Genomic DNA, 27,792 nt, shown 5'->3' on the forward strand with positions numbered 1-27,792 from the left:
AAAAAATCTAAGTTTTTACTTTCATGTAACTTAAAGTTTTACTATTCTTTATTGCCTTTAAAACTCCATGCTCCCTCCTGTAAAACTGCCTCCTTTCTGCCTTCTCCCTGCTCCATGCTTTCTCCTCTGTCTTCCCTGCTCCATGATTTCTCCTCTGCCTCCTCTGTCCTACCTGTTCCATGCTGCCTCATCCCTCCATTGTCCAGATTCAGACTTTGAATGCAAAGTTCAGTAATTGTGTACACATTTAAAGTAACATTAAAAAGGCTTATGAGCTGGCCCATCTTTGGTTCAGCACCTGGGTAGCGCTTGCTGATTAGTGGCTATAAATTAGCCACAAATCAGCAAGCGCTACCCAGGGTGCTGAAATAAAAAATAGGCAGGCTCATAAGCTTAAATTTCTGCTAGTAAAGATACCAAGAAAAAATTGATAATAGGAGTAAATTAGAAAGTTGCTTAAAATTGCATGTTCTATCTGATTTTTTTATTTTTTTATTTTTTTTATAGGAGGAAGCAGGGAGGTGTGTCAGCATGGAGGAAGGAGGAGGCAGCAGGGAGGACAGAGGAGACAGCATGGAGCAGGCAGGAAGAGTAAGAAGCAAGGAGGAGACAGCATGGAGCAGGGAGGAGACAGCAGGGAGGAGAAAGCAGAAAGATGGCAGAGGAGGAAGAAGGGAGTTTTATAGCAGAGAGGAGGAGGCAGGGAGTATTACAGGAGGAAGCCTGGAATTTGTAAGGATGGAGGAGGGTGCAAGGATTAGTCTAAATATTTACGAGCTAGAAGTAAATATCCTGTATATTGTTATTTTTTGATCTTTGTTTTTTTCTGCCATGTTATCATTTCATTTGGATTATCATTTTGAAAAGAAAAAAAAAAAACAACCCGATAATAATTGAAATAGGGAATAACCCAATGTGAAATAAAAATGTTTTAAACCCAAGTATGTAAATCTTAGTGAAATATATTCCTAGATAAATTAAAGTTAGGACTAATTTAAATTTCTAAAATGAAAATAACTTTAAAAACATAAACAAAAATCCACACTGTAATTTTATATTTTAAAAGCAAATAAAATACCCATAGGAAAGATTTTTTTTTAAAATTAAATTGATCCCTTTAAACTTCGGTAAATACGAGATTCCAATTTTCATTAAACTTCCCACTATATAAAATGATTTAAATAAGTTACAATAATTTATTTTTGCACTGTGTCTTTTATCCCCCACAAAAAGGTCATATACCTAGTTAAAGGGACAGTCTAGTCAAAATTAAACTTTCATGATTCAGATAGGGTATGGAATTTTAAACAACTTTCCAATTTACTTTTATCATTGAATTTGCTTTATTCTCTTGGTATTCTCTGTTGAAAGCTAAACCTAGGTAGGCTCATAGGCTGATTTCTATGCCCTTGAAGGCCGACCTCTTATCTCGGTGCATTTTGACAGGGTTTTTTTTTACAGATAGACAGCGCTAGTTTATGTGTGCCATATACATACCATTGTGCTTACGCCTGTGGACTGATTGCAAGTCTGTCAAGAGAACTGAAATAAAGGGGCAGTCTGCAAAAGCTTAGATACAAGGCAATCATAGACATAAAGAGTACATTACTATAACTGTTTGTTATGCAAAGCTGGGGACTTGGTAATAAAGGTGTTAGCTATCTTTTTAAACAATAACAATTTTGGAGTAGACTGTGCCTTTAAGGTCAACTTTGGACTAGCTATGCACCACTGGCACCTAAGATTTTAATTTTTTAAAAAATATGTTTTTCAATAGCAAAACAACAGAAATGTCTTGTAATTGCAAGGTGTTTAGTGGCTCTTTTAAATGCTGGTGTTGCACAGCTTGAATTTGTGTAGTAATTATTCAGGTTAACATTTGTTATTTGTATTATCTTGATTGGCCTTTCACTAGCTGTTTTGATTGCTGATTTTTTTTCTTTCTTCTTTTTTGTAGGTCTTACCCCCCACAGATATGAGGAAGCCACGCCGCAAGTCGCGCATGGGGGGTGATGGACGACGGTCTCCCTCTCCCTATAGCCTGAAGTGCTCTCCAACTCGGGAGACCTTGACATATGCTCAAGCACAACGCATTGTGGAAGTTGAGATGGAGGGACGATTGCACCGAATCAGCATTTATGATCCTCTGCAAATTATTTCAGAGGATGAACTCACTGCTCAAGATATCACTGAATGCAACAGCAACAAAGAAAATAGTGAAATGCCTCTTCCACCTCCTTGTCGGAAGCCTGCTTCTAAGGGCAAGAAGCGTGATCCTTGCTCCAAGCATGCACCAGGAGCTTCTTCCCTACAGTTACCCCAGCCTAGTTTTAGACTATTAGAGCAAGTTGCTACAGCTGATCTTGAGGCCCCTCCTTTACCTGATACCTTTTATCGCTACATTGAACGCACTTCCGAGGAAATGGACCAAGATGTTGAGTATGACCTTGATGAAGTGGATCTTGCTTGGTTAGAAATGGTCAATGAAAAGAGAAGGAATGATGGCCTCTCTCTTGTCTCTGCAGATACATTTGAACTTTTGCTGGACAGGCTTGAGAAAGAGTCTTACCTGCAAAGCCGCAGTAGTGGTGCACCACAGTCCTCTATTGATGAGGATGCATTCTGTTGTGTATGCTTGGATGATGAATGCCACAACAGCAATGTCATTTTGTTTTGTGATATCTGTAATCTGGCAGTCCACCAGGAGTGTTATGGTGTCCCTTATATTCCAGAAGGACAGTGGTTGTGCCGCTGCTGCTTGCAATCACCCTCAAATCCTGTCTGTTGTGTACTTTGTCCAAACCAGGGTGGGGCATTCAAGCAGACTAGTGACGGTCGCTGGGCACATGTGGTGTGTGCTATTTGGATTCCAGAGGTGTGCTTTGCCAACACTGTTTTTCTGGAGCCTATAGAAGGTGTGGATAATATCCCTCCAGCACGCTGGAAGCTAACATGCTATGTGTGTAAACAGAAGGGGCATGGAGCTTCAATCCAGTGTCACAAAGCTAACTGTTATACAGCCTTCCATGTTACATGTGCCCAGAGAGCAGGGTTATTTATGAAAGTGGAGCCAGTTCGAGAGACTGGTTTGAATGGTACCACTTTCACTGTGCGCAAAACTGCGTTTTGTGAACATCACTGCCCCCCAGGGACTCAGAAGGATACATGCAAAGATGATGAAGAAAATAAGGTGGATATGGAGGAGTCCAGAGAGGAAGATGATGAAGGGAAGAGAAATGAAGAAGAAAAAAACCCTAAAAAGGCAGCTGGGAAGAAAAGTAGGGAGAAGCAAAAGATCAAGAAGGAGAGAAGGGAACCTGTAGGTCTAAGAGGATCTGCTCCTGTGATGTCTGTAATGTCTATTCCATCATGTAGGTGAGTAACTGGATCTGGAAATTAACCATTTTCTTGATCCACTTTCATATAAATTCTATGCTTTACTGTATAATTATACTTTGCTGTATTTGCCCTGCAGATACCGAATGCTGTATTATCTACTGCTATTTTAACGTCACATTTTAGAACTCCTGTTGCAACAATACAGTTCCCTCTGTCAAGCAGTGCTCGTTTCCAATGGTTTCTGGCCTTTTACTCTCTGCCCCCATTTTTCTAATTATCACTTGTCTCTCCCACCCCTTTTCAGCTCCTCTCTTTTACATGATTTAGGGGCCATAATAGTCGAAGAATGACATGCTCTAATTCGTTAGAGCTTGTAATTTTAAGACTTTCAACACTGCACTACTGTATGTTTAACACACAGCCGAAGTACTGCTTGGGACCCGCAGAGCACTGCTGATCCCAAGTGGAAACCACACACCAATCGCCAGCGGTTTCCACTTACAATCAGCAGTGCTCTGCCTGGATAACCCCTTCACTGATGACCAGTCTTACTCCTTCATGCTAAAGCCATTTTTAGACATTTTCAGATTCTAATTTAAGGGGATATGTAACCCAAAAATGTTTTTTCTCTTGTTAAGTGTGTTCAGTCCACGGGTCATCCATTACTTATGGGATATATTCTCCTTCCCAACAGGAAGTTGCAAGAGGATCACCCAAGCAGAGCTGCTATATAGCTCCTCCCCTCACATGTCATATCCAGTCATTCTCTTGCAAGTCTCAACAAAGAAGGAGGTCGCGAGAGGAGATAGTTTTTTTTTTTACCTAATAATTCTTCAATCAAAAGTTTATTATTTTAAATGGCACCGGAGTGTGCTGTTTTTTTCTCTCAGGCAGTATTTAGAAGAAGAATCTGCCTGCTTTTTCTATGATCTTAGCAGACGTAACTAAGATCCACTGACTGTTCTCGCACATTCTGAGGAGTGGGGTAACTTCAGAAAAGGGAATAGCATGCGGGGTCCCCCGCAAATGAGGTATGTGCAGTAATATTTTCTAGGAATGGAATTGACTAAGAAAACACTACTGTTACCCATATGATGTAAGTACAGCCTTTAATGCAGTAGTAGCGACTGGTATCAGGCTGATAAATGTATGCGCAGTTGAGTTATTTTCTTGGGACTAGAATTTGACTGAGAAAATACTGTTAAATACTGAAATAAATATATGAGCCTTAACTGCAGTAGAAGCGACTGGTAGCAGGCTTAGTGATAACTTTGCATAACACTGGAAAGTTGTTTTTAAAACGTTTACTGGCATGTTATTCGTTTTGTAAGGTACTTTGGTGATAAATCTTTTTGGGCATGATTTTTTTCCATATGGCTAACGTATATTTCTGCATAGAAACAGTTGTAACAGGTCTCCCACTGTTGTATTATGAGTGGGAGGGGCCTTTTTTTAGCGCCTTGTTGCGCAGTTAAAATTCTAGCACAGTCTTCCTGCTTCTTCCTCCATGATCCAGGACGTCTCTAGAGAGCTCAGGGGTCTTCAAAATTCATTTTTGAGGGAGGTAATCAGTCACAGCAGACCTGTGACAGTGTGTTTGACTGTGATAAAAGCGTTAAATCTTAAATTGATTATCCGTTTTTGGGTATTGAGGGGTTAATCATCCGTTTGCTAGTGGGTGCAATCCTCTGCTAAATTCATACATTTACTGTTAAAATTGTTGGCTATAACTGAATTAGTTCATTGTTATTTCAACTGTGACAGTTTTGTGTGTTTTTAAAAGCGCTGCAGCGTTTTTTTTTCTATTGCTTGTAAATTTATTGAAAGATTTTTTCCAAGCTTGCTAGCCTTCATTGCTAGTCTGTTTAAACATGTCTGATACAGATGAATCTACTTGTTCATTATGTTTAAAAGCCAATGTGGAGCCCAATAGAAATATGTGTACCAATTGTATTGATGTTACTTTAAATAAAAGTCAGTCTTTACCGGTAAAGAAATTATCACCAGACAACGAGGGGGAAGTTATGCCATCTAACTCTCCTCACGTGTCAGTACCTTACAAGTACATCAAGGCCCTTACAAATCACTTTGCATGATATGGCTAATGTTATGAAAGAAGTATTATCTAATTTGCCTGAGTTAAGAGGCAAGTGCGATAGCTCTGGGTTAAGGACAGAGCGCGCCGATGACACGAGAGCCATGTCCGATACTGCGTCACAATTTGCAGAACATGAGGACGGAGAGCTTCATTCTGTGGGTGACGGATCTGATCCGGGGAGACCGGATTCAGAAATTTCAAATTTTAAATTTAAGCTTGAGAACCTCCGTGTATTGCTAGGGGAGGTGTTAGCGGCTCTGAATGATTGCAACACGGTTGCAATCCCAGAGAAATTATGTATAGTCTGGATAAATACTATGCGGTACCGGTGTGTACTGACATTTTTCCTATACCTAAAAGGCTTACAGAGATTATTAGCAAGGAGTGTGATAGACCCGGTGTGCCCTTTTCCCCTCCTCCGATATTTAGAAAAATGTTTCCAATAGACGCCACCACACGAGACTTATGGCAGACGGTCCCTAATTAAGGGGCAAACGCTATAGCTCTGGGTTAAGGACAGAGCGCGCTGATGACACGAGAGCCATGTCTGATACTGCGTCACAATTTGCAGAACATGAGGACGGTGAGCTTCATTCTGTCGGTGACGGTTCTGATCCGGGGAGACCGGATTCAGAAATTTCAAATTTTAAATTTAAGCTTGAAAACCTCCGTGTGTTACTAGGGGAGGTATTAGCGGCTCTGAATGATTGCGACACGGTGGCAATTCCAGAGAAATTGTGTAGGTTGGATAAATACTATGCGGTACCGGTGTGTACTGACATTTTTCCTATACCTAAAAGGCTTACAGAGATTATTAGCAAGGAGTGTGATAGACCCGGTGTGCCCTTTTCCCCTCCTCCGATATTTAGAAAAATGTTTCCAATAGACGCCACCACACGAGACTTATGGCAGACGGTCCCTAAGGTGGAGGGAGCAGTTTCTACTTTAGCCAAGCGTACCACTATCCCGGTGGAGGATAGTTGTGCTTTCTCAGATCCAATGGATAAAAAATTAGGTTACCTTAAGAAAATGTTTGTTCAACAAGGTTTTATATTACAGCCCCTTGCATGCATTGCGCCCGTCACTGCTGCAGCGGCATTCTGGTTTGAGTCTCTGGAAGAGGCTATTCGCACAGCACCATTGGATGAGATTATGAACAAGCTTAAAGCCCTTAAGCTAGCTAATGCATTTGTTTCGGATGCCGTGGTGCATTTAACCAAACTAACGGCTAAGAACTCTGGATTCGCCATCCAGGCGCGCAGAGCGCTATGGCTTAAATCCTGGTCAGCAGATGTGACTTCTAAATCTAAATTGCTTAATATTCCTTTCAAAGGGCAAACCTTATTCGGGCCCGGCTTGAAAGAAATTATTGCTGACATTACTGGAGGTAAGGGTCACACCCTTCCTCAGGACAGGGCCAAATCAAAGGCCAAACAGTCTAATTTTCGTGCCTTTCGTAATTTCAAGGCAGGAGCAGCATCAACTTCCTCCGCTCCAAAACAGGAAGGGACTGCTACTCGTTACAGACAGGGTTGGAAAGGCAACCAGTCCTGGAACAAGGGCAAGCAGGCCAGAAAACCTACTTCTGCCCCTAAGACAGCATGAAGAAAGGGCCCCCTATCCGGAAACGGATCTAGTGGGGGGCAGACTTTATCTCTTCGCCCAGGCCTGGGCAAGAGATGTCCAGGATCCCTGGGCGTTGGAGATCATATCTCAGGGATACCTTCTGGACTTCAAAACTTCTCCTCCACAAGGGAGATTTCATCTGTCAAGGTTATCAACAAACCTAATAAAGAAAGAGGCATTTCTACGATGCGTACAAGACCTCTTAGTAATGGGAGTGATCCACCCGGTTCCGCGGACGGAACAAGGGCAAGGTTTTTACTCAAATCTGTTTGTGGTTCCCAAAAAAGAGGGAGCCTTCAGGCCAATCTTGGACCTGAAGATCTTAAACAAATTCCTAAGGGTTCCATCGTTCAAAATGGAAACTATTCGAACCATCCTACCCATGATCCAAGAGGGTCAGTATATGACCACAGTGGACTTAAAGGATGCCTACCTTCACATACCGATTCACAAAGATCATTATCGGTACCTAAGGTTTGCCTTTCTAGACAGGCATTACCAGTTTGTAGCTCTTCCCTTCGGGTTGGCTACGGCCCCGAGAATTTTTACAAAGGTTCTGGGCTCGCTTCTGGCGGTACTAAGACCGCGAGGCATAGCGGTGGCTCCGTACCTAGACGACATTCTGATACAAGCGTCAAGTTTTCAAAATGCAAAGTCTCATACAGAGATAGTTCTAGCATTTCTGAGGTCGCATGGGTGGAAAGTGAACATGGAAAAGAGTTCTCTGTTACCACTCACAAGGGTTCCCTTTCTAGGGACTCTTATAGATTCTGTAGAGATGAAGATTTACCTGACGGAGTCCAGGTTATCAAAAATCCTAAATGCTTGCCGTGTCCTTCATTCCATTCCAAGCCCATCAGTAGCTCAGTGCATGGAAGTAATCGGCTTAATGGTCGCGGCAATGGACATAGTGCCATTTGCGCGCCTGCATCTCAGACCGCTGCAACTATGCATGCTAAGTCAGTGGAATGGGGATTACTCAGATCTGTCCCCTTTACTAAATCTGGACCAGGAGGCCAGAGATTCTCTTCTCTGGTGGTTGTCGCGGGTTCATCTGTCCAAAGGAATAACTTTTTGCAGACCAGATTGGACGATTGTAACAACAGATGCCAGCCTACTAGGCTGGGGTGCAGTCTGGAACTCCCTGAAGGCTCAGGGATCGTGGACTCAGGAGGAGAAACTCCTCCCAATAAACATTCTGGAATTAAGAGCAATATTCAATGCTCTTCTAGCTTGGCCTCAGTTAGCAACACTGAGGTTCATCAGATTTCAGTCGGACAACATCACGACTGTGGCTTACATCAATCATCAAGGGGGAACCAGGAGTTCCCTAGCGATGTTGGAAGTCTCGAAGATAATTCGCTGGGCAGAGTCTCACTCTTGTCACCTGTCAGCGATCTACATCCCAGGCGTGGAGAACTGGGAGGCGGACTTTCTAAGTCGCCAGACCTTTCATCCGGGGGAGTGGGAACTTCACCCGGAGGTGTTTGCTCAACTGATTCTTCGTTGGGGCGAACCGGAGCTGGATCTCATGGCATCTCGCCAGAACGCCAAGCTTCCTTGTTACGGATCCAGGTCCAGGGACCCGGGAGCGGTGCTGGTAGATGCACTAGCAGCCCCTTGGGTTTTCAACATGGCTTATGTGTTTCCACCATTTCCGTTGCTACCTCGACTGATTGCCAGGATCAAACAGGAGAGAGCATCGGTGATTCTGATAGCACCTGCGTGGCCACACAGGACCTGGTATGCAGACCTAGTGGACATGTCGTCCTGTCCACCATGGTCTCTGCCTCTGAGGCAGGACCTTCTAATTCAGGGTCCTTTCAACCATCCAAGCCTAATTTCTCTGAGGCTGACTGCATGGAGATTGAACGCTTGATTCTATCAAAGCGTGGTTTTTCGGAGTTGGTTATTGATACATTAATACAGGCTTGGAAACCTGTTATCAGAAAAATTTACCATAAGATATGGCGTAAATATTTATATTGGTGTGAATCCAAGAGTTACTCATGGAGTAATGTTAGGATTCCTAGGATATTGGCTTTTCTACAAGATGGTTTAGAAAAGGGTTTATCCGCTAGTTTGTTAAAGGGACAGATTTCTGCTCTGTCTATTCTTTTACACAAACGTCTGGCAGAGAATTCAGACGTCCAGGCTTTTTGTCAGGCTTTGGCTAGGATTAAGCCTGTGTTTAAAACTGTTGCTCCTCCGTGGAGCTTAAACTTGGTTCTTAAAGTTCTTCAGGGTGTTCCGTTTGAACCCCTTCATTCCATTGATATTAAGCTTTTATCTTGGAAAGTTTTGTTTTTGATGGCTATTTCCTCGGCTCGAAGAGTCTGAGTTATCTGCCTTACATTGCGATTCTCCTTATCTGATTTTCCATTCAGACAAGGTAGTTCTGCGTACTAAACCTGGGTTTTTACCTAAGGTTGTTTCTAACAGGAATATCAATCAAGAGATTGTTGTTCCATCATTATGTCCTAATCCTTCTTCAAAGAAGGAACGTCTTTTGCATAATCTGGACGTAGTCCGTGCCCTGAAGTTCTACTTACAGGCAACTAAAGATTTTCGGCAAACTTCTTCTCTGTTTGTCGTTTGTTCTGGTCAGAGGAGAGGTCAAAAGGCTTCGGCCACCTCTCTCTCTTTTTGGCTTTGTAGCATAATACGTTTAGCCTATGAGACTGCTGGACAGCAGCCTCCTGAAAGAATTACAGCTCATTCCACTAGAGCTGTGGCTTCCACCTGGGCCTTTAAGAATGAGGCCTCTGAACAGATTTGCAAGGCTGCAACTTGGTCTTCACTTCATACCTTTTCAAAATTTTACAAATTTGACACTTTTGCTTCTTCGGAGGCTGTTTTTGGGAGAAAGGTTCTACAGGCAGTGGTTCCTTCTGTTTAATGTTCCTGCCTTGTCCCTCCCATCATCCGTGTACTTTAGCTTTGGTATTGGTATCCCATAAGTAATGGATGACCCGTGGACTGAACACACTTAACAAGAGAAAACATAATTTATGCTTACCTGATAAATTTATTTCTCTTGTAGTGTAGGCAGTCCACGGCCCGCCCTGTCTTTTTTTGAGGCAGTTCTAAATTTTAATTAAAACTCCAGTCACCACTGCACCCTATAGTTTTTCCTTTCTCGTCTTGTTTCTGTCGAATGACTGGATATGACATGTGAGGGGAGGAGCTATATAGCAGCTCTGCTTGGGTGATCCTCTTGCAACTTCCTGTTGGGAAGGAGAATATATCCCATAAGTAATGGATGACCCGTGGACTGAACACACTACAAGAGAAATAAATTTATCAGGTAAGCATAAATTATGTTTTTTTTGTGATTCAGACACAACATACCATTTTAAAAAAGTCTTCATTTTTCTTCTGTTATCAAATTTGCTTTGTTCCCATGATTTTCTGTGTTGAAGAGATACCTAGGTAGGCATCTGTAGTACTACATGGCAGGAAATAGTGCTGCCATCTAGTGCTCTTTCAAATGAATAACATTCTTGCAAAACTGCTGGCATATAGTGCTCCAGAAATGGGCTGGCTCCTAAGCAATACATCCCTGCTTTTCAACAAAATATACCAAGAGCACGAAGAAGTTGTTTAAAATCACATGATCTATCTGAAACATGAAAGAAAAATTTTGAATTTTATAGGGACATTAAACACTAAATAAATGCTAGATAGAATGATGCATTCAAAGAAAAGACTAGTCTGAGTTAGAGACCGTTATAAATAGGTCACTAGAGTGTGGAATATGTGTCCTGTACTTACACTATTAACAAGAACTGAAAAGCTCACAGTTTTAGAATTTTAGAATGGAATTACAGGAAAAGTGGACAAAATAAAGTATATTGCATAGTTTTTTTTTATATATATACAATTTTATCATTTTATATCACCATTTCAATGTTTAATGTCCTGTAGCAAATATACGTATTGCATTCAATTCTATCATCATTTTTCCCATGCAGACTTGTAGATCTTTATGACCTAAGGCCTGGTCTGCATAAAATGGTTTTATGTTTATAAATTTCCGTTAAACTGGAAGTTCAGTTTGAGACCAGGCTGGATTCACTTAGGAAATTACTTGAGGAAAATTATTCTCTTCATAAGGATATTAGAATTAGCTAAAACTTTGATCTTTTCTTGGGAAAAAAAACCAACTTGATTTTGTAAGGCCAACTTGAATAAACTTCTATCAATTTGTGTAAGTCATGTAGGTTGTCTTACCTAAGGCCCAGTCAGAACATTGTGATCCTCCTATTGTGTGTTTTTTACCCCTTTTATCTTTAAAAAAAAAAAAAAAAAAAAAAAGCTCTGGAAAGAGAAAAAAATAAATAAATGTATCCTATTATTGGAAAGTTGGAAGAACTAAATTCCAGATCAAAGGGCAATTTTATTTATTAATTAATTAATTTATTTATTTATTTATTTTGGTTAATGCTACTTTAGGATGGAGCCAAGAAAAAAATAATAGCTAGATTCAAAGTGACATGAAACCCAATTTTTTTATTTCATGATTCTGATAGAGAATACAATAATACAAAGTTTCCAATTTACTTTTGTTATCAAATTTGCTTCATTCTCATGTTATTCTATGTTGAAGAGATATCTAGATAGGTATTGTGCATGTCTGGAGCACTACATGGCATGCATTAGCAAAAACACTAGATGGCAGCACTATTTCCTTACATTGTTGCAAAACTGCTGCCATGAAATGCTGCAGACACATGCACACTTCTGAATTTATGTTCCTAATTTTCAACAAAGGATAAAAAGAAAACAAATGTTTTGATATTAGAAGTACATTGGAAAGTTGTTTAAAATTGTATGTTCTATCTGAATCATGAACATGTTTGGGGGTTTATGTCTCTTTAAGTGAACATTTAGCTCATTCATCATGTTAGAAAATTAAGAAAAATAATAAATACAACATTTCTTACCATATAGACCTCAAGCAAAAATGTGTTCCTTAAAATCATTTCTTTCATGTAATTGGCAAGAGTCCATGAGCTAATGACATATGGGATATACAATCCTACCAAGAGGGGCAAAGTTTCCCAAACCTCAAAATGCCTATAAATACACCCCTCACCACACCCACAATTCAGTTTTACAAACTTTGCCTCCTATGGAGGTAGTGAAGTAAGTTTCTGCTTGATTTCTTTTTGCTTTCTTCTATGATAAGCACTTCTAAACATTTTGAAGCCCAATTCCTCTCAGAGTACAGTGTTTGTCAGAGGGATGTGAAGAGAGTATCGCCTATTGATTTTTTTTTTATGGTTTCCCTTGCGGGAAATCTTTTCAAGGGTTCTCCGTTATCGTTCGTAGGGATTAATCTCCTACCTCCCTTTTCAGATCGACGATATACTCTTATATACCATTACCTCTGCTGATAGTTTTCAGTACTGGTTTGGCTATCTGCTATATGTGGATGGGTGTCTTTCGGTAAGTATGTATCATTATTTTAAGACACTCAGCTATGATTGGCGCTTTATGTATTTATATAAAGTTCTAATATATGTATTTACTTATATTTTCCATTAGTCAGGTCTATGTATATTTCCCTTTTGCAGTCTGGTAGTTTAAATATGGGAATCATGTTTTAGGAAGCTTTTGTCTTATCTGGGTATAGTCTTTTTTTTCAATTTAGTATTATTTTACCCCACTTCCTATATGCTCCTTGCCTTCTTTATGCTCAGAGGGCTATGCTATTTGCTTTTTTGTCAATTTTAGCGTTTGCATTTTTTCCCATTCCTGAAACTGCTATATGTGGAAATAAGATATTTTTGTTTAACCACTTGAGTGCTAACGACGGCTCTGAGCCGTCGCAGAGTTTCCCACTCTGGTGCTAACGACGGCTCAGAGCCGTCGCTAGCACTCTCCCACCTTGAAGGAGATCTGGGGGCTCCCACCCCCTCTTACCCCGGCAATCGGGCCTGCATAGTGACAGACATCACCGGGGCTTCACGTTCTGCGTGGTGACGTCATGCGCAATGACGTGATGACGTCACCGCACAACTTTATTTATACTTAACAATGTTAAGTATAGGAGCAGGGGGCATGCTGCTTAGAAGCCTGTATCTCAGGCATTGGAAAGGTAATCGCCTAACCTTTCCAACAGTGTAAATCTTGGGGATCTTGTAAAATTGGGGACATTTTACAAGATGTCTCAATCTGATACTGTCTCAAAAGCTGCTGTAGGAACCATGCTGCATGAACACAGTTCCATCAAAGCTAAGTGTTGCTGTTGTAAGCTAGTGGAGATTATATCTCCAGCTGTAGTATGTAACAGTTGTCATGATAAGCTTTTGCATGCAGAAAAGGTTTCTATTAGTGCTAGTACAGTATCTGTTGTTCCCTCAACATCTAAAGTACATGATATCCCTGTTGATATGAAAAATTATATTGCTGATGCGATACAGAAAGCTATGTCTGCTATTCCGTCTTCAAATAAACCTAAAAAGGTCTTTTAAAACTTCTCATACTACTGATGAAATTTGTATTGACAGACAACATACTGATATAGCCACCTCTGGTGAGAATCTCTCTGACTCAGAAGATCCTACTTCAGACATCGACGCTGATAAATCAGATTGAGTATATTCGTTCCTTTTGGGAAAAAGTGCCTAAAGTTGATGGGGCTATTTCTACTCTTGCTAAACGTACTACTATTCCTATGGAAGATAGTACTTCTTTTCTAGATCCTTTGGATAGGAAAATGTAATCTTATCTAAGGAAAGCTTATTTACATTCTGGCTATATTCTCAGACCTGCCATTTCTATGGCTGATGTTGTGGCTGCATCAACCTTTTGGTTGGAAAGCTTAGCACAATGGGAAAAAGATTCTGATTTGCATAGCATTGTTAGTTTGCTTCAATATGCTAATAATTTTATCTGTGATGCTATTTTTGATACCATCAAGATTGATATTAAATCTATGTCTTTTAGCTAGAAGAGCTTTATGGCTCAAATCGTGGAATGCTGACATGGTATCTAAATCTAGGTTGCTATCTCCATCATTCCAGGGTAATAATTTATTTGGTTCCCAGTTGGATTCTATTATTTCCACTATTACTGGGGGGAAGGGAGTTTTTTTGCCCCAAGATAAAAAAGTCTAAGGGTAAATCTAAAGCTACTAATCGGTTTTGTTCCTTTCGTCAGAATAGAAAACAGAATACCACTCCTTCCCCTAAGAACTCTGGCTCCAATTGAAAGCCATCTTCGAGTTGGAATAAATCCAACCCTTATAAAAAACCAAAGCCAGCCCCCAAGTCTGCATGATGGTGCGGCCCTCAATCCAATTCTACTGGTGGGGGCAGATTGAAATTATTTCAAGACATTTGGGTAGGTTCCGTTCAGAATATTGTTTCTCAGGGGTATCAAATAGGTTTCAGAATAAGACCTCCTGTGAGAAGATTTTTTTTTCTCTCTCACATTCCAACAAATCCTGTGAAAGCTCAGGCCTTTCTGATGTGTTTTAGATCTAGAGTTTTCAGGAGTAATTGTACCAGTTCCACTTCTGGAACAGGGTCTGGGTTTTTATTCAAATCTATTCATTGTCCTGAAGAAGGAACATTCAGTTAGACCAGTTCTGGATCTGAAGTTTTTTTAATCAATTTGTAAGGGTCCCAACTTTCAAGATGGTGACTATAAGGATTATTCTGCCATTTGTTCAGCAAGGTCATTACATATCCTCAATATATTACAGGATGCATATCTTCACATTCCGATTCATCAAGACCACTGTCGGTTTCTGAGATTCTCTTTTCTAGACAAGCATTACCAAATTGTTGCTCTTCCATTTGGCCTAGCGACAGCTCCAATAATCTTTTAAAGGTTCTCGGTGCCCTTCTATCTGTAATCAGAGAGCAGGGTATTGCAGTATTTCCTTATTTGGACGATATCTTGGTACTGGCTCAATCTTTTCATTTAGCAGAATCTCACACAAATTTACTTGTGTTGTTTCTTCAAAGACATGATTGGAGGATCAATTTACCAAAGAGTTTCACGATTCCTTAGACAAGGGTCACCTTTTTAGGTTTCCAGATAGATTCAGTGTCCATGACTCTGTCTCTAACAGACAAGAGACATTTGAAGTTGGTTTCAACCTGTTTAAACCTTCAGTCTCGATCATTCCCTTTAGTGGCTCATGACTGCAGCATCGGACGTGATCCCCTTTGCTCATTTTCATATGAGACCTCTGCAGCTTTGTATGCTGAATCAATGGTGCAGGGATTATACTTGCATATCACAATTGATATTCTTAGATCCCAACTCTCTCTGACTTGGTGGTTAGACCATCATCGGATTATTCAAGGGGCCTCCTTTGTTCGTCCTTCCTGGACTGTGATTTCAACAGATGCAAGTCTCATAGGTTGGGGGAGCTGTTTGGGGGTCTCTGACAGCACAAGGAGTTTGGAATCCTCAAGCGGCGAGGTTACCAATTAATATTTTAGAACTCTGTGCTATTTTAAGGGCTCTTCAGGCTTGGCCTTTATTAAAGAGAGAATCATTCATTTGTTTTCAGACAAACAATATCAAAACTGTGGCATATGTCAATCATCAGGGTGGGACTCGCAGTCCTTTAGCGATGAAATAAGTATCTTGGATACTTTTTTGGGCGGAATCCAACTCCTGTCTAATTTTTGCGATACATATCCCAGGTGTAGACAATTGGGAAACGGATTATCTCAGTTGTCAGTCTTTACATCAAGGGGAGTGGTCTCTCCATCCAGATGTATTTTGCCAGATTGTACAGATGTGGGGTCTTCCCGAAATAGATCTGATGGCCTCCCATCTGAACAAAAAGCTTCCCAGGTACCTTTCCAGGTCCAGGGATCCTCACGCTGAGATGGTGGATGCGTTAGCAGTTCGTTGGTTTTACCAACCTGCTTACTTTTTTCCGCCACTAGTTCTTCTTCCAAGGGTGATCTCCAAGATCATATTGGAACTATATCATGTGTTTCTGATAGCTCCAGCATGGCCTCACAGGTTTTGGTATGTGGATTTTGTCTGGATGTCCAGTTGCCAACCTTGGTCACTTTCTGTCTCAAGGGCCGTTTTTCCATCAGGATCTCAAATTGCTAAATTTGAAGGTATGGAAATTGAACGCTTAGTGCTTAGTCATAGAGGTTTCTCTGACTCAGTGATTATTGCTATGCTACAGGCTCGTAAGTCTGTTTCAAGGAAGATTTATTATCGGGTTTGGAAAGCCTATATTTCATGGTGTTCTCATAAATTCTCTTGGCATTCTTTTAGAAGTCCTAGAATTTTACAGTTTCTTCAGGATGGTTTGTATAAAGGTTTGTCTGCAAGTACTTTTAAGGGACAAATCTCTGCTCTTTCTGTTTTATTTCATAGAAAGATTTCTAAACTCCCTGATATTCACTGTTTTGTTCAGGCTTTGGTTCGTATCAAGCCTGTTATTAAATCAATCTCTCCTCCTTGGAGTCTTAATTTGGTTTTGAAGGCTTTGCAGACTCCTCCTTTTAAGCCTATGTATTCTTTGGATATTAAACTACTTTCTTGGAAAGTGTTTTCTTTTGGCTATATCTTCAGCTTGAAGAGTTTCTGAATTGTCTGCTCTATCTTGTGAGTCTCCTTTTCTGATTTTCCATCAGGATAAGGCTGTTTTGCGGACTTCGTTTAAATTTCTTCCTAAGATCGTGAATTCTAACAACATTAGTAGGGAAATTGTTGTTCCTTCCTTGTGATCTAATCCTAAGAATACTCTTGAAAGATCTTTACATTCTTTGGATGTTGTAAGAGCTTTGAAATACTATGTCGAAGCTACTTAAGATTTCAGGATGACTTCTAGTCTATTTGTTGTTTTTTTCTGGTCCTAGGAAAGGTCAGAAAGCCTCTGCCATTTTCTCCAACATTGGTGTGTCCGGTCCACGGCGTCATCCTTACTTGTGGGAATATCTCTTCCCCAACAGGAAATGGCAAAGAGTCCCAGCAAAAGCTGTCCATATAGTCCCTCCTAGGCTCCGCCCACCCCAGTCATTCTCTTTGCCATTGCACAGGCAACATCTCCACGGAGATGGTTAAGAGTATGTGGTGTTTAGTTGTAGTTTTTTATTCTACTATCAAGAGTTTCTTATTTTAAAATAGTGCTGGTATGTACTATTTACTCTGAAACAGAAAAAGATGAAGAGTTCTGTTTGTGAGAGGAAGATGATTTTAGCAGCAGTAACTAAAATCCTTTGCTGTTTCCACATAGGACTGTTGAGATGAAGTAACTTCAGTTGGGGGAAACAGTTAGCAGACTTTTCTGCTTAAGGTATGACTAGCCATATTTCTAACAAGACTGTGTAATGCTGGAAGGCTGTCATTTCCCCTCATGGGGACCGGTAAGCCATTTTCTTAGTCTCAAACAGAATAAAGGGCTTAATATGGGCTGTAAAACTGGTAGACACTTTTATGGGCAAAATCGATTGCTTTATTTGAGCATTTTATACATGTTTATGCTTAAAATTCACACATAAGCTTGGGGAACGTTTTTTAACATCAGGCACTGAGTTAGACACCTTTCCAGTCAGGAAGGGCCTTCCCAGTTGTAGGCTGAGCCTCATTTTCGCGCCATTACTGCGCAGTTACTTTTGAGAGCAAGACATGCAGATGCATGTGTGTGGATCTGAAAGTAGTTGGAAGGGTTCCTAGAAGGCTTCATTTGGTATCGTATTACCCCCTGGGTTTGGTAAAGTCGCAGCAAAGGCTGTAGCTGGGACTGTAGAGGGGTTAAAACTGTAACCGGCTCCGGTTTCGTTATTTTAAGGGTTAAAGCTCTGAAAATTGGTGTGCAATACTTTTAATGCTTTAAGACACTGTGGTGAAAATTTGGTAAATTTTGAACAATTCCTTCATACTTTTTCACATATTCAGTAATAAAGTGTGCACTGTTTAAAATTTAAAGTGACAGTAACGTTTTTGTTTTAAAACGGTTTTTGTGCTTTATTGACAAGTTTAAGCCTGTTTAACATGTCTGTACCTTCAGATAAGCTATGTTCTATATGTATGAAAGTCAATGTGTCTCCCCCTTCAAAATTGTGTGATAATTGTGCCATAGCGTCCAAACAAAGTAAGGACAGTGCTGCCACAGATAGTAAAATTGCCCAAGATGTTTCATCAGATGAAGGGAGTAGACATAGTTCTACATCATCTCCTTCTGTGTCTACGCCAGTTTTGCCCACGCAGGAGGCCCCTAGTACTTCTAGCGCGCCAATGCTTATTACTATGCAACAATTGACGGCAGTAATGGATAACTCCATAGCAAATATTTTATCCAAAATGCCTACATATCAGAGAAAGCGTGATTGCTCTGTTTTAAACACTGAAGAGCAGGAGGGCGCTGATGATAATTGCTCTGTCATACCCTCACACCAATCTGAAGGGGCCATGAGGGAGGTTTTGTCAGATGGGGAAATTTCAGATTCAGGAAAAATTTCTCAACAAGCTGAACCTGATATTGTGACATTTAAATTTAAATTAGAGCATCTCCGCGCACTGCTTAAGGAGGTGTTATCTACTCTGGATGATTGTGACAACCTGGTCATTCCAGAAAAATTATGCAAGATGGACAAGTTCCTAGAGGTTCCGGTGCACCCTGACGCTTTTCCTATACCCAAGCGGGTGGCGGACATAGTGAACAAGGAGTGGGAAAAGCCCGGCATACCTTTTGTCCCCCCTCCTATATTTAAGAAATTATTTCCTATGGTCGACTCCAGAAAGGACTTATGGCAGACAGTTCCTAAGGTCGAGGGGGCAGTCTCTACTCTAAACAAGCGCACTACTATTCCTATCGAGGATAATTGTGCTTTCAAAGATCCTATGGATAAAAAATTGGAGGGTTTGCTTAAAAAAGATTTTTGTACAGCAAGGTTACCTTCTGCAACCCATTTCGTGCATTGTTCCTGTCACTACAGCAGCGTGGTTCTGGTTCGAGGAACTAGAAAAGTCGCTCAGTAGAGAGACTCCGTATGAGGAGGTTATGGACAGAGTTCACGCACTTAAGTTGGCTAATTCTTTTATTTTAGATGCCGCTTTGCAATTAGCAAGATTAGCGACGAAAAATTCAGGGTTTGCAATTGTGGCGCGCAGAGCGCTTTGGCTAAAGTCTTGGTCAGCGGATGTTTCTTCCAAGACAAAATTGCTTAATATCCCCTTCAAGGGTAAAACTCTCTTTGGGCCAGAATTGAAAGAGATTATCTCAGACATCACTGGGGGAAAGGGCCACGCCCTCCCACAAGATAGGCCTTTCAAAGCCAAGAATAAGTCTAATTTTCGTTCCTTTCGCAACTTCAGGAATGGATCGGCCTCTAATTCCGCATCCTCTAAACAAGAGGGTAATGCTTCACAAACCAAACCAGCCTGGAAACCGATGCAAGGCTGGAACAAGGGTAAGCAGGCCAAGAAGCCTGCTGCTGCTAACAAAACAGCATGAAGGAGTAGCCCCCGATCCGGGACCGGATCTAGTAGGGGGAAGACTCTCTCTCTTCGCTCAGGCTTGGGCAAGAGATGTTCAGGATCCCTGGGCACTAGAAATAGTCTCCCAGGGTTATCTTCTGGAATTCAAGGAACTACCCCCAAGGGGAAGGTTCCACATGTCTCACTTATCCTCTAACCAAATAAAGAGACAGGCATTTTTACATTGTGTAGAAGACCTGTTAAAAATGGGAGTGATACACCCAGTTCCAACAGCGGAACAGGGAATGGGATTTTACTCAAATCTGTTTGTAGTTCCCAAAAAAGAGGGAACTTTCAGACCAATTCTGGATTTAAAGATCCTAAACAAATTTCTCAGGGTTCCATCGTTCAAAATGGAGACCATTCGAACGATTCTACCTACAATCCAGGAAGGTCAATTTATGACTACTGTGGATCTCAAGGATGCGTATCTACATATTCCTATCCACAAGGATCATCATCAGTTCCTAAGGTTCGCCTTTCTGGACAAACATTACCAGTTTGTGTCCCTCCCATTCGGGTTAGCCACTGCTCCAAGGATTTTCACAAAGGTACTCTGGTCCCTTCTAGCGGTTCTAAGACCAAGGGGCATTGCAGTAGTTCCTTACTTGGACGACATTCTGATTCAAGCCTTTCTCAGATCTCACGGATGGAAGGTGAACACAGAAAAAAGTTCCCTGTCTCCGTCGACAAGAGTTCCTTTCTTGGGAACAATAATAGATTCTTTAGAAATGAGGATTTTCCTGACAGAAGTCAGAAAGTCAAAGCTTCTAAACGCTTGTCAGGTTCTTCATTCTATTCCACGTCCTTCCGTAGCTCAGTGCATGGAAGTAGTAGGGTTGATGGTTGCAGCAATGGACATAGTTCCTTTTGCACGAATTCATCTAAGACCATTACAACTGTGCATGCTGAAACAGTGGAATGGGGACTATACAGACTTGTCTCCAGTGATTCAAGTAGATCAGAAGACTAGAGACTCACTCCGTTGGTGGCTAACCCTGGACCACCTGTCCCAGGGAATGAGCTTCCGCAGACCAGAGTGGGTCATCGTCACGACCGACGCCAGTCTAGCAGTCTGGGGCGCGGTCTGGGAATCCCTGAAAGCTCAGGGAATTTGGTCTCGGGAAGAGTCTCTTCTCCCGATAGACATTCTGGAACTGAGAGCGATATTCAATGCTCTCAGGGCTTGGCCTCAACTAGCAAGGGCCAGATTTATCAGATTCCAATCAGACAACATGACGACTGTTGCTTATATCAATCATCAGGGGGGAACAAGGAGTTCCCTGGCGATGAGAGAAGTGACCAAAATAATAGAATGGGCAGAGGATCACTCTTGCCACCTATCTGCAATCCACATCCCAGGAGTGGAAAACTGGGAGGCGGATTATCTGAGTCGTCAGACATTCCATCCGGGGGAGTGGGAACTTCACCCGGAGATCTTTGCCCAATTAACTAAATTATGGGGCATTCCAGACATGGATCTGATGGCGTCTCGTCAGAACTTCAAAGTTCCTTGCTACGGGTCCAGATCCAGGGATCCCAAGGCGACTCTAGTGGATGCACTAGTAGCGCCTTGGACCTTCAACCTAGCTTATGTGTTTCCACCGTTTCCTCTCATTCCCAGGCTGGTAGCCAGGATCAAGCAGGAGAGGGCCTCGGTGATCTTGATAGCTCCTGCGTGGCCACGCAGGACTTGGTATGCAGACCTGGTGAATATGTCATCGGTTCCACCATGGAAGCTACCTTTGAGACAGGACCTTCTTGTGCAGGGTACATTCGAACATCCAAATCTGGTCTCCCTCCAACTGACAGCTTGGAAATTGAACGCTTGATTCTATCAAAGCATGGGTTTTCAGATTCTGTGATAGATACTCTGGTTCAAGCCAGAAAACCGGTAACTAGAAAGATTTACCATAAAATATGGAAAAGATATATCTGCTGGTGTGAATCCAAGGGATTCATATGGAATAAGATCAAAATTCCTAAGATCCTTTCCTTTCTTCAAGAAGGTTTGGATAAGGGATTATCAGCAAGTTCTCTAAAGGGACAGATTTCTGCGTTATCTGTCTTACTACACAAACGACTGGCAGCTGTGCCAGATATTCAAACATTTATCCAGGCTCTGGTTAGGATCAAGCCTGTTTACAGACCTTTGACTCCTCCCTGGAGTTTAAATCTAGTTCTTTCAGTTCTCCAAGGGGTTCCGTTTGAACCTTTACATTCCATAAATATTAAGTTGTGATCTTGGAAAGTTTTGTTCTTGGTTGCTATTTCTTCTGCTAGAAGAGTTTCTGAGTTATCTGCTTTGCAGTGTTCTCCGCCCTATCTGGTGTTTCATTCAGATAAGGTTGTTTTGCGTACTTAACCTGGTTTTCTTCCAAAGGTTGTTTCCAACAAATATATTAACCAGGAGATAGTTGTACCTTCTTTGTGTCCGAATCCAGTTTCAAAGAAGGAACGTTTGTTACACAATTTAGACGTAGTCCGTGCTCTAAAATTCTATTTAGAAGCTACAAAAGAGTTCAGAGTTCAGTGGTCAAAAAGCGACTTCTACCTCTCTTTCCTTTTGGCTTAAAAGCATCATCCGATTGGCTTACGAGACTGCCGGACGGCAGCCTCCTGAAAGAATCACAGCTCACTCTACTAGGGCTGTGGCTTCCACATGGGCCTTCAAGACAGAGGCTTCTGTTGATCAGATATGTAAGGCAGCGACTTGGTCTTCACTGCACACTTTTGCCAAATTTTACAAATTTGATACTTTTCCTTCTTCGGAGGCTATTTTTGGGAGAAAGGTTTTGCAAGCCGTGGTGCCTTCCGTTTAGGTAACCTGATTTGCTCCCTCCCTTCATCCGTGTCCTAAAGCTTTGGTATGGGTTCCCACAAGTTAGGATGACGCCGTGGACCGGACACACCAATGTTGGAGAAAACAGAATTTATGCTTGCCTGATAAATTACTTTCTCCAACGGTGTGTCCGGTCCACGGCCCGCCCTGGTTTTTTAATCAGGTTTGATGAATTATTTTCTCTAACTACAGTCACCACGGCACCCTATAGTTTCTCCTGTTTTTTCCTCCTGTCCGTCGGTCGAATGACTGGGGTGGGCGGAGCCTAGGAGGGACTATATGGACAGCTTTTGCTGGGACTCTTTGCCATTTCCTGTTGGGGAAGAGATATTCCCACAAGTAAGGATGACGCCGTGGACCGGACACACCGTTGGAGAAAGTAATTTATCAGGTAAGCATAAATTCTGTTTCTTTGGCATCTTGGTTAAAGCTTTTGATTCACAAGGCTTATTTAGAGGCGGGACAGTCTCCACCTCAGAGAATTACAGCTCATTCTACTAGATCAGTCACCACTTCTTGGGCTTTTAAGAATGTAGCTTCGGTTGATCAGATTTGCAAAGCAGCAACTTGGTCTTATTTGCATACATTTACTAAACTTTTCTTCTGTTAAGTGTGATCAGTCCACGGGTCATCATTACTTCTGGGATATTACTCCTCCCCAACAGGAAGTGCAAGAGGATTCACCCAGCAGAGCTGCATATAGCTCCTCCCCTCTACGTCACTCCCAGTCATTCTCTTGCACCCAACGACTAGATAGGATGTGTGAGAGGACTATGGTGATTATACTTAGTTTTATATCTTCAATCAAAAGTTTGTTATTTTAAAATAGCACCGGAGTGTGTTATTACCTCTCTGGCAGAGTTTGAAGAAGAATCTACCAGAGTTTTGCTATGATTTTAGCCGGAGTAGTTAAGATCATATTGCTGTTCTCGGCCATCTGAGGAGTGAGGTAAACTTCAGATCAGGGGACAGCGGGCAGATGAATCTGCATAGAGGTATGTAGCAGTTTTTATTTTCTGACAATGGAATTGATGAGAAAATCCTGCCATACCGATATAATGTCATGTATGTATACTTTACACTTCAGTATTCTGGGGAATGGTACTTCACTAGAATTACACTGTAAGAAATACATAAAGCTGTTTAATAACTAGAGATTATGTTTAACGTTTTTGCTGGAATGTAAAATCGTTTTCATTTGCTGAGGTACTGTGTGAATAAATGTTTGGGCACTATTTTTCCACTTGGCAGTTGCTTAATCTGTTTTTCTGACAGTTTCTGTTCTCCCTCACTGCTGTGTGTGAGGGGGAGGGGCCGTTTTTTGGCGCTTTTACTATGCATCAAATATTTCAGTCAGCAACTCATTGTATTCCCTGCATGATCCGGTTCATCTCTACAGAGCTCAGGGGTCTTCAAAACTTATTTTGAGGGAGGTAATTTCTCTCAGCAGAGCTGTGAGAATTATAGTTTGACTGAGATAAAAAACGTTTATTCTGTAATTTGTTTCCTGCTTTCAGAATTTGTTATCTTTGCTAATGGGATTAAACCTTTGCTAAAGTTGTGTTGTTTACAAGGATTGAGGCTATAACTGTTTCAATTTATTAATTTTCAACTGTCATAGATCTTCTGTGCTTCTTAAAGGCACAGTACGTTTTAATATTATTCTAATTGAATTGTATTTCCAAGTTGCAAGTTTATTTGCTAGTGTGTTAAACATGTCTGATTCAGAGGATGATACCTGTGTCATTTGTTGCAATGCCAAAGTGGAGCCCAATAGAAATTTATGTACTAACTGTATTGATGCTACTTTAAATAAAAGTCAATCTGTACAAATTGAACAAATTTCACCAAACAACGAGGGGAGAGTTATGCCGACTAACTCGCCTCACGTGTCAGTACCTACATCTCCCGCTCAGAGGGAGGTGCGTGATATTGTAGCGCCGAGTACATCTGGGCGGCCATTACAAATCACATTACAGGATATGGCTACTGTTATGACTGAGGTTTTGGCTAAATTACCAGAACTAAGAGGTAAGCGTGATCACTCTGGGGTGAGAACAGAGTGCGCTGATAATATTAGGGCCATGTCAGACACTGCGTCACAGGTGGCAGAACATGAGGACGGAGAACTTCATTCTGTGGGTGACGGTTCTGATCCAAACAGACTGGATTCAGATATTTCAAATTTTAAATTTAAACTGGAAAACCTCCGTGTATTACTAGGGGAGGTGTTAGCGGCTCTGAATGATTGTAACACAGTTGCAATACCAGAGAAAATGTGTAGGTTGGATAAATATTTTGCGGTACCGACGAGTACTGAGGTTTTTCCTATACCTAAGAGACTTACTGAAATTGTTACTAAGGAGTGGGATAGACCCGGTGTGCCGTTCTCACCCCCTCCGATATTTAGAAAAATGTTTCCAATAGACGCCACCACAAGGGACTTATGGCAAACGGTCCCTAAGGTGGAGGGAGCAGTTTCTACCTTAGCTAAGCGTACCACTATCCCGGTGGAGGATAGCTGTGCTTTTTCAGATCCAATGGATAAAAAGTTAGAGGGTTACCTTAAGAAAATGTTTGTTCAACAAGGTTTTATATTGCAACCCCTTGCATGCATTGCGCCGATCACGGCTGCAGCGGCATTCTGGATTGAGTCTCTGGAAGAGAACATTGGTTCAGCTACTCTGGACGACATTACGGACAGGCTTAGAGTCCTTAAACTAGCTAATTCATTCATTTCGGAGGCCGTAGTACATCTTACTAAACTTACGGCGAAGAATTCAGGATTCGCCATTCAGGCACGCAGGGCGCTGTGGCTAAAATCCTGGTCAGCTGATGTTACTTCTAAGTCTAAATTGCTTAATATACCTTTCAAAGGGCAGACCTTATTCGGGCCCGGGTTGAAAGAGATTATCGCTGACATTACAGGAGGTAAAGGCTATGCCCTGCCTCAGGACAAAGCCAAAGCCAAGACTAGACAGTCTAATTTTCGTTCCTTTCGTAATTTCAAAGCAGGAGCAGCATCAACTTCCTCTGCACCAAAACAGGAAGGAGCTGTTGCTCGCTACAGACAAGGCTGGAGACCTAACCAGTCCTGGAACAAGGGCAAGCAGACTAGGAAACCTGCTGCTGCCCCTAAAACAGCATGAATTGAGGGCCCCCGATCCGGGATCGGATCTAGTGGGGGGCAGACTTTCTCTCTTCGCCCAGGCTTGGGCAAGAGATGTTCAGGATCCCTGGGCGCTAGAGATAATATCTCAGGGATACCTTCTGGACTTCAAATACTCTCCTCCAAGAGAGAGATTTCATCTGTCAAGATTGTCAACAATCCAGACAAAGAAAGAGGCGTTTCTACGCTGCGTACAAGAGCTCTTGTTAATGGGAGTAATCCATCCAGTTCCACGATCGGAACAGGGACAGGGGTTTTACTCAAATCTGTTTGTGGTTCCCAAAAAAGAGGGAACTTTCAGACCAATCCTGGACTTAAAGATCCTAAACAAATTCCTAAGAGTTCCATCGTTCAAGATGGAGACTATTCGGACAATTTTACCTATGATCCAAGAGGGTCAATACATGACCACTGTAGATTTAAAAGATGCTTACCTTCACATACCGATTCACAAAGATCATTATCGGTACCTAAGGTTTGCCTTCCTAGACAGGCATTACCAGTTTGTGGCTCTTCCATTCGGATTGGCTACAGCTCCAAGAATCTTCACAAAGGTTCTGGGTGCTCTTCTGGCGGTACTAAGACCGCGGGGAATCTCGGTAGCTCCATACCTAGACGACATTCTGATACAAGCTTCAAGCTTTCAAACTGCCAAGTCTCATACAGAGTTAGTGCTGGCATTTCTAAGGTCACATGGATGGAAGGTGAACGAAAAGAAAAGTTCACTCGTTCCACTCACAAGAGTTCCCTTCCTGGGGACTCTTATAGATTCTGTAGAAATGAAGATTTACCTGACAGAGGACAGGCTAACAAGACTTCAAAGTGCTTGCCGCACCCTTCATTCCATTCAACACCCGTCAGTGGCTCAATGCATGGAGGTAATCGGCTTAATGGTAGCGGCAATGGACATAGTACCCTTTGCACGCTTACACCTCAGACCACTGCAACTGTGCATGCTAAGTCAGTGGAATGGGGATTACTCAGACTTATCCCCTTCTCTGAATCTGGATCAAGAGACTAGAAATTCTCTTCTATGGTGGCTTTCTCGGCCACATCTGTCCAGGGGGATGCCATTCAGCAGACCAGACTGGACAATTGTAACAACAGACGCCAGCCTTCTAGGTTGGGGTGCCGTCTGGAATTCTCTGAAGGCTCAGGGACAATGGAGTCAGGAGGAGAGTCTCCTGCCAATAAACATTCTGGAATTGAGAGCAGTTCTCAATGCCCTCCTGGCTTGGCCCCAGTTGACAACTCGGGGGTTCATCAGGTTTCAGTCGGACAACATCACGACTGTAGCTTACATCAACCATCAGGGAGGGACAAGAAGCTCCCTAGCTATGATGGAAGTATCAAAGATAATTTGCTGGGCAGAGTCTCACTCTTGCCACCTGTCAGCAATCCACATCCCGGGAGTGGAGAACTGGGAGGCGGATTTCTTAAGTCGTCAGACTTTTCATCCGGGGGAGTGGGAACTTCATCCGGAGGTCTTTGCCCAAATACTTCGACGTTGGGGCAAACCAGAGATAGATCTCATGGCGTCTCGACAGAACGCCAAGCTTCCTCGTTACGGGTCCAGATCCAGGGATCCAGGAGCAGTCCTGATAGATGCTCTGACAGCACCTTGGGACTTCAGGATGGCTTACGTGTTTCCACCCTTCCCGTTGCTTCCTCGATTGATTGCCAGAATCAAACAAGAGAGAGCATCAGTGATTCTAATAGCACCTGCGTGGCCACGCAGGACTTGGTATGCAGACCTGGTGGACATGTCATCCTGTCCACCTTGGTCTCTACCTCTGAAACAGGACCTTCTGATACAGGGTCCCTTCAAACATCAAAATCTAACTTCTCTGAAGCTGACTGCTTGGAAATTGAACGCTTGATTTTATCAAGACGTGGATTTTCTGAGTCAGTTATTGATACCTTAATATAGGCTAGGAAACCTGTTCCAGAAAGATTTACCATAAGATATGGCGTAAATACCTATATTGGTGTGAATCCAAAGGTTACTCTTGGAGTAATGTTAGGATTCCTAGGATATTGTCTTTTCTACAAGAAGGTTTAGAAAAGGGTTTATCTGCTAGTTCATTAAAGGGACAGATCTCAGCTCTGTCCATTCTGTTACACAAACGTCTGTCAGAAGTTCCTGACGTCCAGGCTTTTTGTCAGGCTTTGGCCAGAATTAAGCCTGTGTTTAAAACTGTTGCTCCACCATGGAGTTTAAACCTTGTTCTTAATGTTTTACAGGGC

The 27,792-nt window shown here is 41.9% G+C and overlaps 1 protein-coding gene across 3 annotated transcripts in view; it reads left to right on the plus strand.

Annotated features, from left to right (window-relative positions):
• The window catches only part of BRPF3 (bromodomain and PHD finger containing 3), a 222,169-nt gene that overhangs the window by 25,144 nt on the left and 169,233 nt on the right, over positions 1-27,792 (plus strand). For 2 of the 3 annotated variants that reach the window (XM_053706812.1, XM_053706811.1), the window contains 2 exons: positions 508-591; positions 1,958-3,375. In XM_053706812.1, the coding sequence (XP_053562787.1) occupies positions 532-591; positions 1,958-3,375 (1,478 nt within the window). In that variant the 5' untranslated portion in view covers positions 508-531. The remainder of the gene's footprint in view (positions 1-507; positions 592-1,957; positions 3,376-27,792) is intronic. The other variant, XM_053706814.1, reaches the window with a different exon arrangement.

This window comes from Bombina bombina, chromosome 3, assembly GCF_027579735.1.
Source record: "Bombina bombina isolate aBomBom1 chromosome 3, aBomBom1.pri, whole genome shotgun sequence".
Taxonomy (NCBI): Eukaryota; Metazoa; Chordata; class Amphibia; order Anura; family Bombinatoridae; genus Bombina; species Bombina bombina.